We start from the raw sequence: 18,601 nt of genomic DNA, 5'->3' as shown, positions 1-18,601 counted from the left end.
AAGGACATGTACTGCCAGTAAACTGCAGTTTAAGTTTCCAGACTTTTATTTTGTACCGAGTTCCCATAAAAGAGAAATTCCAAGTTCCATCTATTCCTGAACAATTAGCTAAATTCCTGTTCTGACAGACAGGCTAAGAAGTGGCAGCCCTGTCCTCCTGCATGAATTCCATGCCACTAGAATCTCTCTCCATGACAAAGAGAAAATTGCAATTCTGCAAAAAGCAAACTTCTTAATCGTACCATGCTTCTCCCAGATTTTTGCAACTCACCACAAGCTTCTCCCACAACGCTGAATCGTGGAATTGTTTAGGCTGGAAAATACCTCTAAAATCACTGAGACTGTTAACCCAGCACCGGCCAAGCCACTTCTAAACCATGTCCCAAATGCCACATCCACACACCTTTTAATTTCCCCCAGGGATGGTGACTCCACCACTGCCCTTGGCAGCTGTGCCAGTGTTTGACAACCTTTCCATGAAGAAATAATTCCCTAATCCAATCTAAACCTCCCCTGGCCCAGCCTGAGGCCGTTCCCTCTCCTCCTGTCCCTGTTCCCTGGGAGCACAGCCCGACACCCCTGGCTGTCCCCTCCTGTCAGGAGTTGTGCAGAGCCACAAGGGCCCCCTGAGCCTCCTTTTCTCCAGGCTGAGCCCCTTTCCAGCTCCCTCAGCCCCTCCTGGTGCTCCATTCCCTTCACTGGACACTCTCCAGCCCCTCCAGGTCTTGGTCACGAGGCCCCAGAACCCACCCCAGGATTCAAGGTGGGGTCTCACCATGTCCAGCACAGGGGGAAAATCTCTGCCCTGGTCCTGCTGGATTTTTCAGAGGTTTCCAAGATCCTTGGTGTGCATTCTCAACAGAACTCTCCCGCAGGCAGCAGCCTCTGGCAGCCCTGGGGGGAAGCACTCATGGCTGGCTGGGACGAGCCCAAGGAGCTGGAAAGCAAAGCCCATGAGGTGCTGGCAGCCCAGCAGCACAGGAAGATCCCCTCCAGCAGGGCTTCCCTCCCTGCACCAGCAGCTTGGCATGAACCACCATTCTCCTGTCTTCCCTCCATCAACAAACGTGGGTGAAAGTCAAACTCAAGACCAAAGACTACAAAAGATCTGCTAAAACATTTTTAACCACTGATATCTTTTACCTTTTTACTTCTCTTAATAGAGTTGTCACATTGGAAAATCTCAAGGTTTCCTAAATAACTCCAGTCACCCTGACAGTCTCAGAACAGAAAAGGATCTGCAGATTTACTGGGCACATACCATGAGCACACAGACAAGCACCTGCTGCTGTGCCACTATAAATTCCTAGAACATCATTTAACATGGATGGGCATTGCAGGAGCACAGCAGGAATGAACAGCCACTAAATGCCTTGCAAAAGGAGAGAGCAGAGTAAGGAAAATGGATTGGAAGCCTAGGGGCATAAAGAAAAAGGAAAGTTTGGAAAAAACTCATTATAATTTGTTCTCTTTAACTCTACAGTAATATCAATGCTGAGAACAATAGCAAAAAAATAGGGTTGAAGCTAATTTTCAGAAGACATTAATTCCCTCAAGTTGACTGATAAATAACAGTGTTTTCTCGCCTCCTTTTTTTTCTTTAATGGGATTCAAATGAATCCATTTAATTGCAACAGCACTGGTTTCTCCACCCAGCTTTCTATACTCCAGTGAAGCACAGGGTGACCTTAATTGTGTACATGATGCTGATTTTGGTTCAAACAAGAAGTACGAGTGCACCACGTAGCAAACACAAAATCAAACAAACCCATAAAGGCTCAAATCCCAATTCCTTGCAGTCCAACTGCCTCCTTGCAAGTCTAAATCACAGCAAAATTCCTGGCAGCCCTTCATGATCACCTCACAGAGGAGCTGCCTCTGCTCAGCTCTATGGACATGTACACCAATAAAATACAGGTGAAGTTTCCAGGATCCCATTTTGTCCTGAATTCTCATAAAAGAAAAATTTCCAGTGCCATCTAGTTCTGAACAATTATCTAAGTCACCATCCTGACACAGACAGAGCCTGAGAAGTGACAGCTCTGCCTTCCTGCATGAATTAGATGCCAGTGGAATCTAAATCTATGACAGCAAAAAGCAAATCTATTAATTCCAACACACTTCCCTTAAATTTCCATGGCTTGTCAAGAGCTTCTTTCACAACATAGAACCACAAATTGTTTAGACTGGAAAAGCCCTTTACTCTGCCCAAATCCCCAAACTTCTGTTCATATCCCTGCCTTATCAACTCTGGGGTGATATAGAAAAAGATGAGGGTGCTGCAAAGTTACACACAGAGCATCAAAACCTCTTCTGTACATTCATGCAGCCAAAAAAAGCCCACAACTTCCTGACCACTCACTCAGGTGATGGGCTTCCCTGCCACAAAGGCACACTAAGAGAAATATTAACATCAATAAATAATCAAGCTTTCCCAAGGGTATTAGCTGCACTAGTAGAAGGTTATCCACAAAACCCTGTGCCAATCCTCTTGCAGGTTTGACTGAAAAAAATCACCTGAGCACACACTTCTGCCATGGGACCTTTAGTTGTTTATGCAAAAGATGGATGGTCCTGACTGGAGGGGCAGCTACTCAATATTTTGTTTTATTCTTACTGTTAGCTCCATGGGCCCATGCATTATTTACTGCACACTATGCAAACTGAGCTCCACAGACAGAATTATTAACTTCCTCTCAGGTTTCTCCACAGCTATAGAATTTCTGGACTTTCACCAGCAATCAGACACACTCACCACCCCACCTCAGAGCTCTCTTCAACCCTGTCCTTTCAGGCACTCAAAGATGAAGGATTAACCCACATTAACATAGAGTGATGCTCCCCATTGGCAGCTCAGGGATTTTTAGGGTGCTCAGGGTTCTCACCCTCACACAGCAGCACTGAGTGCAGGTGTGAAGTGACATCTAAAGCCCTTTTTGGGGTCCCACCTCAGCCCCCCCCAGGGTAAGAGCTGATGCTCCCCTGCCTCAGCTCTCCAAAACTCACCCACAAGCACTCAGGAATTCTGATACAGAAATAAAGCATCACATGCCTAACACTCCCCCTCTCTCTGACTGGTACATTATGTGCTTCTTCAGCACCTACAAATCATATATTGCACTTGTAATTGGGTTTTGTTTGGGCTGGTTTTCTGTTTGCTTGGGGGGTTTGGCTGAGATTTTCTGTGGCGTTGCTTGTTTGTTTGCGGTGTGCTCTGCTGGTTGGGCTTTTTAATCCCACACTCACTATTTGCCCCCAGATTAGATAAGGTCTAAATGGAGATTTGGGGTTGAGGGCGATTTGGAGGGGCACAGGATACAATCTTGCCTTCACCATGATGCTGTTGATATTTAACAGATAATCAGATTAATTAAGAAACAGCAGAGAAGCATTAGTATGTGTTATCACTTATGCTAAATACAGCATCATCACTTTTTTTTTTTCCTCACACTACCTCCTCTTCTCTCCCCTCTTCAACAGCATTACTATAAAGTCAGAAGTTTTAGAGGAAAAAAAGCCTGCAGTGGATTGTTCAATTTTTTGTCTGTCTAAATTTAAGTGACTCAGACAGAGTTCCCACCATTTCCTCTGGGACACAATTCCACAGGCTCATGGATCTGCAGCAAGATATTCATAATGCCAAAGTAATTATTTGCTTGTTTTTATCTCATTCTATTCCCTTCCCTGTACATTAAATATTTCTCCCTTATTCCCCTTCCTTCCCTCTGAGGTACTCTCCCCTTCACAGCTCCCTTCTCAGTTAGAGATCCAGAAATTAAATGGATTTAGATACTGTAAATCTTTGTTCAAAAGAGGAGAAATTGCTGTCACTTGTGTGTACTCTCAATATGTTAATTTGTCCCTCCTGGAAATAAGAGGATGCTCAGGGGGAATATTCCAGGCAGAAAAAACATCCTGACATGTACTTTTTAAAATCCAAACACAGCAGGTGGCATATTCTGCCCTTAGTGCACTTGCTGCTTCTCAAATCCACATTCAGTTTGATGCAAATATGCCACCAATTGCCAGTCAGTCCTCTCAAAAATCTCAGCATTAATCACCCCCAGATTTCTCTCCTCCACTCAAAAATCACTTTGTATACACCTTCACCTGGATTTACATTGTAATATTACTCAGGATTTCTCTGCTCAATTTCTGTTTGAGACGCTCAACTCTGGCATTTGTTAAGAACTGAAAATTTGAAAGTTTACCATCACTAAGCAAAAACTTATAAAAGGAACTACTTCAAAATGTTCTCAATTTTAATAGAAATTGCACCTGAAGTCTGAATGTGATGAGTGATCCTTCTGCCATCCCCTATGAGGAAAAACTCTGTGGGTAATCTAAAGTGGATAATCCAAACACTCTCCTGTATTCTCTCCAGCAACTCTAGCATGAATTACACATGGCAAGCAGGACGATACAAGTCTGGGGTGTATGTATAGTTAATGCTGCTGCTCTTTCATGTTTTAAACACCTGCAAGTCACCCTGAAGTCAGTGACCACTGAGAATTACACTAAAGGACAGAAGGAAATTTACTCTTTCTTTCACTGAAATGCTCATTTTTGGGCATTCTGTTAGCAGTAGCAGCTCATCAGCATGGAAGCAAAACCTCTAAAAAATCCAAACAAACAAAAAACACCATCAAAAAAAGCCCACACCAAAAAATCACACCAAAACCCAGGAGTGACTCAATATAGACAACTGCCAAGTGACCTTCAGAAATCACCAAGTAACATTCCAAAACATTACTTCCCAGCCATTATCAGAAATGGTTTTGTATTATTACTAGAAAATCAAAGTGCAAGGGTAAAGCAGATGTCCAGTGCAGCTGTACTCTGTTTGTTAATTTATTTTTTTTACAGTAAATATGCACAGAAATCTTAGTAAATGCATTATAGAACATGGAAATCTTTGGCACATGGAAAAGCTTTATTATAAAAGATGCAAAGTTGAGTGTTTACTTTAAAAGGGTTATTTTTGCTTGGTAAGTTCATTTAAGGACAATTAATTATACTTTCTTATTTTTGCAGGCTCTGGCCTTGGCAGTCTCCAGGGTTATCCCTGTGCCAACAGAGACACTGTGTTTATTTCCAAGCTTTCCACTTCTCTGATCATTCCTACCACGTGCTGATAGCTGTTAGTACATACACCATCTCCCATGTTTTAATCATAAAAATATTTACTGTTTGCGTAGGAAACCCTATCGCCAACAAAAAATTTATTCAGGAAGCTGGGGAAATGTTTTGACCAACATTTGCATAGCAAAAATCTCTTTTAAAATGAGATTTTGATTTTGAAACCTATTATTTTTTACTAGATCACATGGATTCACATCCTCCCTGATGGAATATTTGAACCTCAAGAACTGCAGGGAAGCATCTGGTTTAGAGCAGCTTTTTTCAACAAAATAATTATTCAGATTGTACTTATGGGAAACCTCAAGAGGGTCTAGATTTAATATATACAAACAAATAAATTCCCACTTCCCAAAATGAAATAGTGGGTGCAATGCAGCATCCCTGGCAAGGACCAAATGCACTGCTTGTGCACAGGAGTGCCATGGAAGCAGGGGGATGCTGGCAGCCATCCAGCCCTGCTCTCTGTACCTGCCTTACCAGGCAGGAGAGCAGCAGAGGCCCCAGGGCACCTTCCAGAGAGGGAATGAGTCAGTGCTGGCACAGCAGCCAGACCACGGGAGCTTCCAGGCACCCATCTGAAAGTCAAATCCATCAGCTGATTGTGCCCTGTGCAGCCAGAGCCAGCAATGCAACACAAAAAATCTGTCTCAAGCGAAAGGCTGAAAACCAGATCTTTGAAGGGAAGGGGAAAAGATGAGTGAGTGGTTTTAGGTGGGTGATGGCTCCTGGATGTTTAATTAGGGTTGGCTGCTGCACAAATTGAGGCACATCTGGGCTGTCTGGCATAGGCTCTGACCCAGGCCTAGTGATGCACTGAGGTACCCAAAAAATATGTAAATGCAGGGCCACCAACGAAGGCAGGAATGATGAGGAGGATTCCATCTTATCAGAAGGCTAATTTAATACTTTATGATGCTATATTATATTAAAGAATACTATACTAAACTATACTAAAGAATGCAGAAAGGATACTTATGAATGCTGAAAAGACAATAATGAAAACTCGTGACTCTCTCCAGAGCCCTGACACAGCTTGGCCCTGAGTGGCCAAAGAGTGAAAACAACTCCCAGCAGAATGCAATGAAACAATCACCTGTGGGTAACAATCCCCAAACACATTGCACATGAGCACAGCACAGGAGAAGCAAATGAGATGAGAATTGTCTTCCTTTTCTCTGAGGCCTCTCTCTGCCCTTCAGCTTCCCAGGAGAAGAATCCTGGGTGAAGGAATCCTGCTCAGGGAATGAGAGTGCCACACTGATCAGCCACTGTGCTACAGGCAGCAGTGTTCTGCAGAGTGTAACTATAACAGGCTTTTCCTCTCACGTGCTTATTCCTTCCCATTACTGAAATAAACAGTGTGCAACTGTCGTGTGAGCACATGAGCAGAGCTCTGGATACCAACTGAGCTGGAGGAACAACAGGGAGAGCTGCTGCTGGGGTGGTTAAGGCTCTTAAAATATTAGCAACTGGCAAAAATAACAGATAAATAGATGCTTTTCTAAGCAAACCCAGAATGGGCTGCTGTCAAATTCAAAATAATCACATCAGTTTGGTTTGTGAAGGGGGATGCTCAGTCACTGAAACTGAAGACAAGAGCTAGGTGCTGTATCCCACATTTCAGGCTAAGAAGTAAAATTTGCAGCCATGAGCTATCTCCCAATGACTCTGGTGGACATTTAGCTTAAAGAAAGGGAGATTCTAGCAGTTCCAGCCACCCTCCCAGCCTGAGAGCATCCAGCAGCCCATTTCAGAGTTTTACATCTGCTTCTTTACTGTTTTTGTTCTGGTGAAGTTCCCTTTCCTATTTCTCTTCCTACTGCTATAAATTTACCATATTCTCCTTCCCATCACACTGTCCATGACTAACCCCCATCAAACACCAGGATCCTGTCAGCTGCCACCCTTCTTGCTTGACTGTGGCACTGCTCACATTTCTGCTGCTGTTTCTGTTTCTCCCTTAAACGACTGCAAAGAAAATATTCTTCAGGGTATCAAAAAAACCCAGTAACTTGTGCCTCTAAAGCATTTAGCAGTTGGCTCTTCAAGCCAACTCTTCCAAAGTTACTACACAACAAAGCCATCCCTTCAGGTTTAATGAACAATTAAGAGGGGAAAGGGGGTTTCTATTAAAGAGGCTCATTAGGAGAGGAGCTGGTACCATTGCAAACTGGCAAATGCCTCTCGAGTCTGGGATGAGAAGGTAACAAGGAGGAGCTAAGGAGCACTTCTGCCCAGCCACTTGACAATCACACCCAAGCTAGGGACCAGAGACAGCACAGAACAGACTTTCTAGAGAGATTCACCTCTTTTAAACAGGTAGACGTGAATGGAAAACACCAGAAATAGCTCATTATTGTTTATCTTGGTGCTTTTCTTAAGAAGTAAGAACAAATAAGTAAAAAATTCTTGGTACCAGCTGAAAGCAGTGGCAGAGTTACACAGACAGCCTCTTGCCTCAGCTGGTTGGGGCTTTTTAAATCTACCTCTCAGCCACACACCTCTGCAGAAATATCAAAACCATAAAATATTTCCCTGAGAAATGACTGACTGTGGTAGAAATACGCTGCACTTTACACTTTCAGCAACTGTTCCCATTAGAGCACTGAATTCCCACCTAGGAATGCAGAATGAGATTTGGGCTGCCCCCACCTAAGTGGGTACATGTTGACAGCAAATCCCTTTTCTGGAGAAACGAACCATCAAGCTCAGCAGCTTCCCATCCTGCTGACAGAAGTGCTCTTCTGCTTATCCAGCAAATGCTGCTGCACTTCCAGTAAACATTTCTAAAGGAAGAAAGGCCCATTATAGAGCAGTCAGATTGCTTTAATTCCCTTCTTCCTCCCCTGCTTTGTGCCCTACTTCTACTAGTTGGTCACAATCACACACTGCTTTTCACTCCTACAAATCATCATTATCTTCTCAAATAAACAAAACCACGTGGCACCGTTACCATCCCGGACTCCACACTTTGTCATTTAAAAAGATCCTGATGGCTCACTTCAAAGTTGGTATATTTGCCAATTTAGGATTTCTTTTCTCCCCTCTGCTATTGAGGGCTGACCTTTGAGTCCGTACTAAAGGGGAGAAAGATTCACACATGTCCAGATTAAGGTAGCAGCAACAAATTCAGCAGTGCTGGAGTCAAAAGCACAATATTCCAATAATATCCCCAGCACAGCCTGAAGCCCTACTTCTGCTCACACAGGTAATGATACTTTCTTCAAATTCAAAGAGCAAAGGATTGATTCTCAACAAAAAAATGGATAAACTCTGGCTGAAGTGGTAATACCCTTGATTTTGTTGTTCTTTACAGCATTTCAGAGGAGAAGAGTGGAGCAGCCCTGCTTCACTCTACAGCTGAATTCGCAGCCAGGAGCTGCTTCCCAGTGATTCAACACAGTCACTACCAGGAACGAAGCTGAGATTGACAAGGATATATGTGGGGAAAAAAGTGATAAACTCTGTTTCCTCTGTAAAGCCAGATCTGAACCCGTTTCAGCTAAGAAAACATGAGATATGGGACACTTTGAGCACTTCCAGCACAAAGGGAGCGGCATGGCTGAACAAAGAGCTTTGCGTAACTGGAGGTTGCTCAGGCTGCAGCACTGATCTGTGCCCACACAACATCATCAGCTGTCAAACCCCACAGCCTTCCTGAGAGATGAACTCAAAAATATCAAGGAACAAGAGCCAGGTCCCATCCTCCCAAAATTCATAAGCAGCTCGATCATTCTTCAACTACACGAGCAGCATCGCTTCAAACGGCAGCAGAATTCACCAAGTCAGTTTGAATTCCCAAGGCTGCAGTCCCAGGGGGATCCAGCTGGAGAAAAGAAATCAAGCAACTGGCCTTGGATTGATTTACAAGCACTACTTAAAAGAAAACAAGATAACCAGAGGAGACCAAGCACTAAGTAGGTTCTTTCTTCCTGGGGTTTCTTGTCCTGTTTTACCAGGACTTCCTAGAATTACATCATCTTTAACTGGGGCATTAAACAACACCTTAACAGCCTTGCTTCTCCAGAGATCCTTGTTTTCTTCAGCTGAAATTTCTTTCTCATCAGCATTTTCCTCTGGAACATGCAATGTCCTGCCATCCAGTTTGCAAAGCATTTCACATCTCTGAACTGCAGTGATAGATGGGATGTATTTATTGGATATTAAAAACAAGCAGGACTGATTAAATGATGCATAGTCTGATTAAGACAGTAATTGTCTCCTTTACCATGAAGATGTATGATCTTTAGAGCTCACAACAATGAACCCTTTTTTGTTATGTAATGACAAGCGCACAGAAAAATAGGACCAGGCTGTGAGAAGCCATCACTGATGCCATCAACAACATCCACCACCTTTGTGTGCCTGCTCTTTTCCTCTGGCTTTGCCTGGAATGGCATTCAAAAGGAAGGGACAGCACCAGGCCAGGAAGGTGGCAGGGTAAGAGGTAGGTAAGGATGTCTCAAAAAAAAGCAGAGACCACCCAAATGAAGGTACATCCAAGTAATACCATCCAGCACAAACAGGAGAGAGCACCAGCTAAAGAAAAATAAGAAAACTAGGAACTGTGAGTGGTATAAAAAAATTACTCCAAATACATTGGCTTAAATGAGCTAAGCAATGCTGCTCCATAAAACGTTCCAGAAATACCAGAAGAGCCATACACCATCTTCTTATCAAGAATATGAGCACAGAGCCAAGGAATGGCAACCCACGAGCCCTTCCTCAGGGGAGTGGAGCCCTCTGCTACTGAGGCAACAGCAGACACAGAAGGTTTCCTGCTTCACAGATGGAGACCTGGACTACAACTTGTTCACAGCAGCAGGTGACCCCTGCATGCTGCTGCTATTTCAAATACATGTAAGGAAAGTCTCATCTATGAATGTTCCTATGAGCATTTTTTGGAAACTCAGTTACATTTTTAATCTGTGCCTTACAAGACACTGAGGAAACAGACTGCAGCAGTTTCCATAAAAAATTAAGGGATGTCTCTCTAGAAAGACAGAGGGCTTTATATAGCAATGCACACACACATCCTGCTGCTCATCACCCAAACACCGTAAGGGTTTCTGGGGATGTCAACCAGGCTGCAGGATTTCTGGGGAAAGCAGAAGTATTATCACTCTCATTACTGAGCAAACCCATGTATACAATCAGATCTTGGTAGGTGGATTTCAGACAACATCTGCTATTTTTATTCTTTTTCCTAATTAGGGCCACGTTAAATCAGTTTCTAATTTGCCCATTGCCAAAATATTTAAGTTCCAATGCACACCTCTCCATTGTACATTCAGTGCTTCCCATTCAAGCAAAGAACAATACCTGCCAATACACATTCGTGCACCTCACTCATGAAATCACAATGAAAATTACCAGAGGCATAAAACAACTATTATGATAAATAATGAGCTTTTAAAAACCCACACCATACACATAGAGAGAATCAGAGACACTGATCCTTCTGTGCTGAATGTTATTCAAGAGGATTGTCAGAGCAATGCTGAACAGATCAATTTATTTCTCTTTCTTCTTTCCACTTAACTGGATTTCATGTACAAAAGTAATTGTTCCTATAAGAAACCACCCTTGTCCATGGCTTTCGAGGTTCAAAGCCTCAGACCTACATCTTTACTACTATTCGGGTTTCCATGGCAACAGATGATGGTGCCTTCCGAAAAAAATATACTTTAATATTCTACAGTGAGTGCCCCAAATCATTCCCGTTATATTAATGAAAACTAGAGCACGTGGGCCTGCACGCAGAGCATAACAGACTTCAAAAGTACAATTAAACAAGAGAAGCAGAGCTCAGGGACTTGCAGGAGGGTGGATGGTTAAAAAGGGCTCTGCATTTGTAAAAGAGAAGGATTATCCCTCAGAGATTCACAAACGCCTTTATACACACAGTGACCTTTCGTTGCCGCTGTCGAAAGAGGCAGTTTCACAACATCACCTTCTTAGGATTAATTGTTTATGTATTAGAAAACAAATCGAGCCAGCCGGGGATAAAAATAAAGTGGAATTGTGGCGCTAACAGCTCCCCAGAGGGAGAGAAAAGTGATTATTGAGTTAAATGGCTGCATTGTTAACAACTGCCACACAGAGCAGCTCGCTCAGAAAGGCCCGTTTTTCACCGCCAATTTACTGACAGCAAAACCTCAGCAAATGAACTCCTACTAAATTAAGGCTTCCCCCAAAAATTTCCTTGCAGTTTGCTCCCTTTTCATCTTCTCTCCTCGCTGGACGAGCCCTGTGTAATGAACTCTCAGCTGCCGCAACTTCGCGATGTGGCAGCAGCCTTTGGGAGCGTTCGAGCTCTGCCAGCAAATCAAGGAGCAGGACAGGGGGGAAATTAAATTAAACACTGCTATGAGAAGAAAAACAAGTGTTAAATAACCTGGTGTTCAGGTCAACAGCCCCCATGGAAACCCTCTGTCCTACTTTCCCCCCTCCGGATGCTTTTTCACAGCTGCAAATGACTTTAACCTCTCTATTTATGCCCCTGTTGCGCTAAAAATCCTCACAAAACAAACAGTAGTAAAGTGTGCGGCAACTGCAGGAATACCCCACATGTTCTAGCGGGAGAAAAACCGCACACGGACTTTCAGGAGAAGAACTTCCCTGCAAGTAATGCTGTTCCAAAATCCTGAAAGAACTGGATACCAACATCGTTACCTGGTGCTACTTCTGTGTCTGGCACGGACAAGTAAAGCATTTAAATTAGCAGCTGACCCTAGAGCTGACAGAAAGTTCAGAACCTCGAAAAGCATATGTTGAGTTACAAATAAATACAGACACTGCAGGGAAGGGGAAGTAATTGCTGGGGAGAAGAGTTATAAATAGAGTGATAGAGAAATTACATAAAGAAATGAGTGGTAGCCAGCTCCCTCAGGATGAAACAAGGTATGCCAGGGAGAAGTCATGAGCGTTCTGCTGCCTCTTTGGAGTATTCCTAATTTTACGTTGGGAATAACACAAAGCAGCAGCAGCTGGGCAAATCGGGTGGGAACTGACTACATTTCCTCTTGACTTGTGCCTTTCCTACTCCCTAGCCCAGCGATCACTTAAGAAAGTAAGTTTAATTAAAAAAAATAACAGCCAACAACTTGCACAGTGATCTTTCGGGATATTTAACAAAAGGCTGCTGTATAAACGCAGTAGTCTTTGAAAAATAATCGGAGAAGGGAAATATTTGCATCCTAAAAGTTATGGAGAGAGCACCACCTGATGGAAGATGCGGAAAGACACCGATGGCATTAACTGGAGCCACTCCAAACTTGACGGAATTTTCAGGGACAGAGTGCACCTGCAAAAATTTGCTTTTTACCATAAAAAAAAAAAACCAGCTACAGGGACACAGTCCAGACCGATACACTTCACAGCAGATATTTATGTTAAGAGTAGAAAGCTTTCTCCTAATTTCAGTATTACAGGAAGCTCAGAAAACAGTTATTAAAATCAGAGCCCTTTACTTTGGATGGCAGGACGCACACTCAAATAGGAGGGAGAAGGGGATTCTAATGATTTTTTTAAAAACCCTCACAGTTACTATTTCCACTGAACTGATAATTAAAATATTTCATGGCTTTCCTAAAAATAATTGAAATATGTTAAATTTTCACGCGTTTAGCTCATATTACATTATCTCCCTCAAATACAAAGTGTCTTCTGCCCCCTTAAAACTTTGCTATTTTCACAGAACACTCTTCTTTCCAAGCATCTGGCTAAATGATTCATCAAAAGCCCGGGATCTAATCACAATTGATATGACAAGTGTCAAGAACACGAAAACAGTTGGAAGGGAGAGAAAAGAAGGGGGGGAAATAAATAGCTCCACATATTGCTTACTCAAGGAAGCAGTTATTTAACTAGGTTAGATTTCCCAGCCTCTCTAATAAATCTGTGCTTTGTGCAGTTGCCTAGCAATGTAAACACGATCCCGGCGGTGTCAGAGCCAGCCGGGTTGGTGACAGCACCTCCTCGGGCGAGGGTCGGCCGGCCCTTCCAGCCAGCCCCGTCCCTGAGCCCAAGGGCTCGGGGGAAGGTGGGCACGGTGCTCAGCATCTCCAAAACGCCACTACTGCTGCTTTCAAACAGCGAGACAGAGTCATCCGCGCTGCTGCTTCGAGTCACAAAAACCTTCTTGTGTCTGAGATGAACTCAACTTAATTTCGTGCCTCCAGCACGCCTAAGTCACAGGCAGTGAGATGCATCCCCATGTTAAGCGACAGCACAGGGAAATTTTACTCGTCTTAAAAATATACAGGTAGTTTTAAAATACTTTCTTTTTCCCCCTAAGTCAAGAGAGAAGAAAGCTATAACCACTTATCTTTTAGCATGAGCACAAACTGCAGTGAGAAAATTAATGTATTGCAAGATTCAGGTGAAAAACAAGACCCATGTAGCTTTGGATTACCTACAGAATAGCATAGGAGGAGAAAGCCAGCTCTATAAGCTCCTGTCATCTACAAGTAATTCAAACTATGCCTAAAGGAACTCGTAGGAGTGGGAAAATAGCCGGCTACTATTACTGTACACATGCCAGGGAGCAAAGGAGCAAAGTACTCCTAAACATCAGCGACAGAGAAAGTGACAATTGGGAAGGAGCCGATCCGAGTGGCTGAGCCCCCCGAGAAAGTTCCTGGAGCAGTGACATGCAAGTGGCGAAACAGCTGCCACTAAACTTCCCAGAGCAAGCCCAGACCCCTTGCCCTGACCGGAGGGGAAAGACAGCGGCTCCCCCCGCGCCGCACATCCCGCAGGAACCAACTCCTGCCTTGGCCTCGCAAACCACCAAAAAAACGCCTCGCGTATCGCGAATCCCAGAATACAGGCGATGCTGTCGCCTCCTGTCACACGCAACTTTCGCAGGAGCGAGCCCCCCCCGGCCCCAGCCCCGGCGCTGCCCCGGTCCCGACGGGACCCCCGCACGGCCGGGCAGGGCACCTCACATCCCATCCCATCCCATCCCATCCCATCCCATCCCATCCCATCCCATCCCATCCCATCCCATCCCATCCCATCCCATCCCCGGCGCCTTGGCCGCCGGCGGGTACCGAGGCTGCTGGCTGCCGCTGGCCAGCGCCTGCCGAGGCGCCTCCATCCCCTGCCGCTCCCCGGATGGCACCGGGAGCTCTCTGCGAGGCCGCGGGGCCGGAGGCGCGGACGAGGCGCAGAGTTCGGGCTGCCGGGAGAGCCGCCCGCGGCCGGGGTACCGGGGGGATGCAAGAGCGGGGCACCGGCCGGGCGGGCATCACTCACCTGGGAAGAGCTGTCCGTCCGCCCTGGGCAAGAGCTGCAGGAAAAAGACGATCGCGGCCACGCCGGTCATCCTTCCCCGGAGTTCACCTGCCCTCCCCGCTGCCGCGGAGCCGCTGCCGCCCCGCCAGTATGCCCCGCATTGGCGGCCGTGCGCGGCGGCGGCCCCGGCAGCCGGAGCCGCGGCGCTGCTGGCGGAGCCGCCGGAGTGGCGGCGGGCGGGGAGCGCGGCGGGGCGGGCGGGGGGCGGGCGGGAGGTGCCCCCCGAGCCCGGCGCCGGCCGCGCCCGCGCAGAGCCGGCCCCGCTGCCCCGCCGCGGCGCCCCCGGCCCCCTGCCCCGGGGGAGCGGCTGCCGCGGCGCGGGGCACGGTTCGGGGCGCGGGTGCCTATTCACGGCCGGCTGCGCGCACGCACGGCGCCCCGCGGCAGCGGCTGGAGCGCGGCATCGCGCGGCGCAGCCAGGTTTGCTGCTCCTGCCCTGGCTCCAGCGGGGATGGCGAGGCAGCGAGGGGCTGGCGTTAAACGGAGGGCTGGGATTGGGGGTGGGATTGGGGCCGGGAGCGGCGCGGGGATGGGATGGGATGGAGGGAGCGACCCTCTGCTGGAGCCAAGGAGGAGATAGCCCCCCCCCGAGCCCCGCCGTTTGATGGGGCGGCTGCTATGAGCAGCTCACGGGCACCTACAGCTGAAAATAGTAATTTCCATCCTTATTCACTTTACTTTCGGGAGTTCGCTGCTGAACACCGAGTCACACCGCGCCCTGGGCACTCCTAGGGCTTAGGCACAGGCAGGGACACAATTCCGGGCACAATTCTCAGAATTGCCGTCCACTGGTAACTTCTCGACCCAAAATGCTAAGGCGGGGGGAAAAACCCAAGGCCCTGAACAGGGATCAGATCAGTCACCTGGGCTGGAATTGACACAGGAAAAGGAGAGCAGTGACCGCCCGGACAGAGCACCTGTGCGGCCAGCCTAGGGCAGAGCCTGCAGCGGGGGTGGCAGCGGGGCGGGCGGGCTGTCACTGCCGGTGCAGCCGAGCCCGGCTCCCTCCCTTCCCCGCTGCCTCCCGCCGTTCCTCGCCGGCGGCGCGGGCGCTGCGGGCCCGAAGGGGGCGGTGTTGGACCGGCGGCGGCCGCGGGCGCTCCCGGGGCTGCCCCGGGCACGGGCAGCGCTCCCCTCCGCACCACGGCAGGAGCACCGCTGGGGGTTTGAAACAACCGCCTGGCGCTTCATTTTAAATGCTATCACAGCGCCCGAGACTTATAATCACGGGAGTATTATCGGGGATATTCTTGCCCGACGTCCGGGAGGAATGATGCATCTGACTCCATTGATATCAGAAGGCTAATTAATTACTTTATTCTACTATATTATTCTATGCTGTATTACATTACATCTAAACTGAATCTGCACAAGCACCCAGCTGCAGTCCACTGCCCAGAATCTCGGGACTGCCTGCTGACCCACGGTCTGCACACGCTGGGCCCTGACAGGCCAAGGAAACCAAGCACCATCACTCTGGGTGAACAATCTCCACACTGCATTCTACTCTGGCACAACACAGGAGCAGCAAATGAGATAAGAATGGTTCTGATCATTCTTTTCTCTGCTTCAGAGAATGTGAATCCCACAGAGTATGGAAGTTTTTTGGGGCCTGGGATGTCCTCAGGACTCAGCCTGCTGGGATAATCAGAAATTTCTTCACTGAAAGAGTGGTCAAGCACTGGAAGAGGTTGCCTTGGGGAGATTTAAAAGGCAGGTGGATGTGGCATTTGGGGCATAGGTTTGTGGTGGGCTTGGCACTGCTGGGTCAATGTTCTTAAAGGTCTTTTCCAGTCTGAACTATGCTATGGTTCTGGAGTAACCACTGAAGAATTGCACATTGCAGTCCTTGACTGCAAGAGCACTACCCTGGGAGCCAACAGAGACAGCATCAGCTTGCAGCTAATACTCCCCCTCAGCTGTTCACACCCTTAGCCAGAAATCAGCCTGAGTGGTCCCTGTATCTCAACAGAGAAAAGCTTGGCTTGGAAGGACCTTACAGATCACCCCGTGCAACCCCTGCTGTGGGCAGGGACACCTTCCACTACCCCAGGGTGATCCAAGCCTGGCCTCAGACACTTCCAGGGATCCAGGGGCAGCCACAGCTTCCCTGAGCAACCAAATCCTACGCCCGGCCATAAAACCCCTCCAATCAAAGATGTGTGACCCTCTCTTTAGGTGTCAGCATCACTTCAGGATTTAAGGCACACCTCTATCTTTCATTTAGCACAAGGACAATCACAAACAAGTACAGTTGTAGATGAAGGGAGAGCAGAGAACAGAATAACAAGAAGAAAACCTCACTAAATAATCTTCTAGGCAGAAGAAAGGATGCAGCCAGCACAGCAGACATAGAAATCACTGGAATAATTCTTAGATCAGAGCAAATTGCCTGGGCAATAAGAACAGAAAGTCTTGAAACACAGGGATGGTGCTGGTAAGAAGTGAATAAAACAGTAGCAAAGAACAGCTGTAAAAAACAAACGCTAAATAAAGTTGTTTTCACATAAACTGAAGGGGAGAAACTGAAGCAAGTCTGGCATTCATGTTCAGAATGACAAAAAATTGGCAGACTAAGTGACTTCCTGAGGCCCAAGGAGCTCAGGAAGTGAAAAGGAGAGAACTTAACACTTACAGGGGAGCTTTTCAAACCAAGAAGTCTGCATCATAAGCAAGGTGAAGAAGGGTGGGAGGGGAGATATGGATAGAGAAGAAAGGTTAGAAATAAATTGCCTGCAAGAACCTAGGAAAAAATTGACAAGAGACAACTGTCTTGGACATCAAATAGCGCAAAGGCAAACATTAGGCTGAACTAAAATCAGGCTAAAACCTTATGAAGGATTACCTGAACTCAAAAAGTCTTGTGAGAAAGGAAAACAAAAAATATAATCTGCAGGATGACTGCAGCAAGAACAGGATAAACTAAAATTAGGCAGATGCAAGCACAAAATCCCAAAGTCTGAAATTATTTCAGTTAATGGCAAAGTCAATAGATATTTGTAACCCAGGAGGATTGAAATAGTCTTCCAGACAACAACATCATCTTTGAGGGCTAGATATATAGTGGTGGGATGAAATCCAGCTATTAAAAGAAGTTGTAAGGCTGGAGAAGGGAAATGAGAAAACATGCTGCAGATAAGGAATGTGTAATTTAAAAATAAAGAGCCATGCCATCAGTATAACTCATTTACAGCTAAGGGAGCTCCTGAAATTCAAACAGAGCCATAATGTTGGTTCATAAACCATCAAGAAAGACAGGGACAAGTTGTGCTCTAAAATTCAGGTATTCACCAAGCAGTAACACACACAAAGGTTTTTACAATAGGTGGCTTTGGAGCTGGCATGAAGAATTAAAACCCTTACAAAAGGAATTTGTTAGACTTCTACATTTCAAGGCTAGTATGCATTGTATGATATTATTTTCTGAAAATGGTAAAGAAAAGTTCTAAGTGATCTCATCCTGGTGTACAACACCACAGCTTATTTTGCTGTTACTAATAACTCTCAAGTGGCTTAAAAAAGAAAACATTGACATACTCTGAAGTTTTCTTGAGCTTGTTGCTTGAGGCTTCTTGACTCTGTAAAACTGTTCCCTCACTGGGTCAGATGAGACAAAAAAAAATGTAATTCTTTGGTTTCCAGGGACAAGCTGTACCATTTGTGGTGGGGCAAATGAAGGGCTAAACAACTGAAGGCACTGTCACGTTAGGACAGCATTTAATCAAGGAAACACATTAAACAAGATCAGCTCACAAAACTGAATCAATAGGTATGTTTTTGAAGTATTTGACAAAAAAGTTAGTATGTAAATACCCAATCCTCCTACCAGGCTAGAAAGGGAAGTTAGAAGAACTCCTCCAGTCCCCTGCAGTGTGTACAACATCTGACAGCTCCAGCAGAAAGCTGACTCACAGACCACAGCCAGGCTGCCTCTGCTCCAGACATCACAGCTCCTATACCTGGAAATGAGTACTCCACAGCCATGTGCTTTTTTTTTGAAGGGTAGGAAAACATCTTTTTGCAGTTCTACAGGATTCTTTGAGGGTGCACAGGTCCCCAAAACACAGCTCACACTCAAGTCTGGCTCTAGGCAGAGTCCTAGAGGTACAGGAGAAGCTTTATTCCACACCTCAGCAGGTCTTTAAAGAGAACCTCAGCT

At 46.1% G+C, this 18,601-nt stretch overlaps 1 protein-coding gene across 10 annotated transcripts in view; it reads right to left on the bottom strand.

The window, feature by feature from the left end:
* The window catches only part of PTPRT (protein tyrosine phosphatase receptor type T), a 450,746-nt gene extending 435,837 nt beyond the window's left edge, over positions 1-14,909 (bottom strand). For all 10 annotated transcript variants that reach the window (XM_038158539.1, XM_038158540.1, XM_038158545.1 and 7 more), the window contains exon 1: positions 14,404-14,909. In XM_038158539.1, the coding sequence (XP_038014467.1) occupies positions 14,404-14,473 (70 nt within the window). In that variant the 5' untranslated portion in view covers positions 14,474-14,909. The remainder of the gene's footprint in view (positions 1-14,403) is intronic.
* Between the last annotated feature and the right edge of the window lie 3,692 nt (positions 14,910-18,601).

The sequence above is a fragment of the Motacilla alba genome, chromosome 20, assembly GCF_015832195.1.
Source record: "Motacilla alba alba isolate MOTALB_02 chromosome 20, Motacilla_alba_V1.0_pri, whole genome shotgun sequence".
In the NCBI taxonomy this organism is placed as follows: Eukaryota; Metazoa; Chordata; class Aves; order Passeriformes; family Motacillidae; genus Motacilla; species Motacilla alba.
Note: the sequence above shows the minus strand (reverse complement) of the source record. Positions and strands in the feature narration are given on the sequence as shown.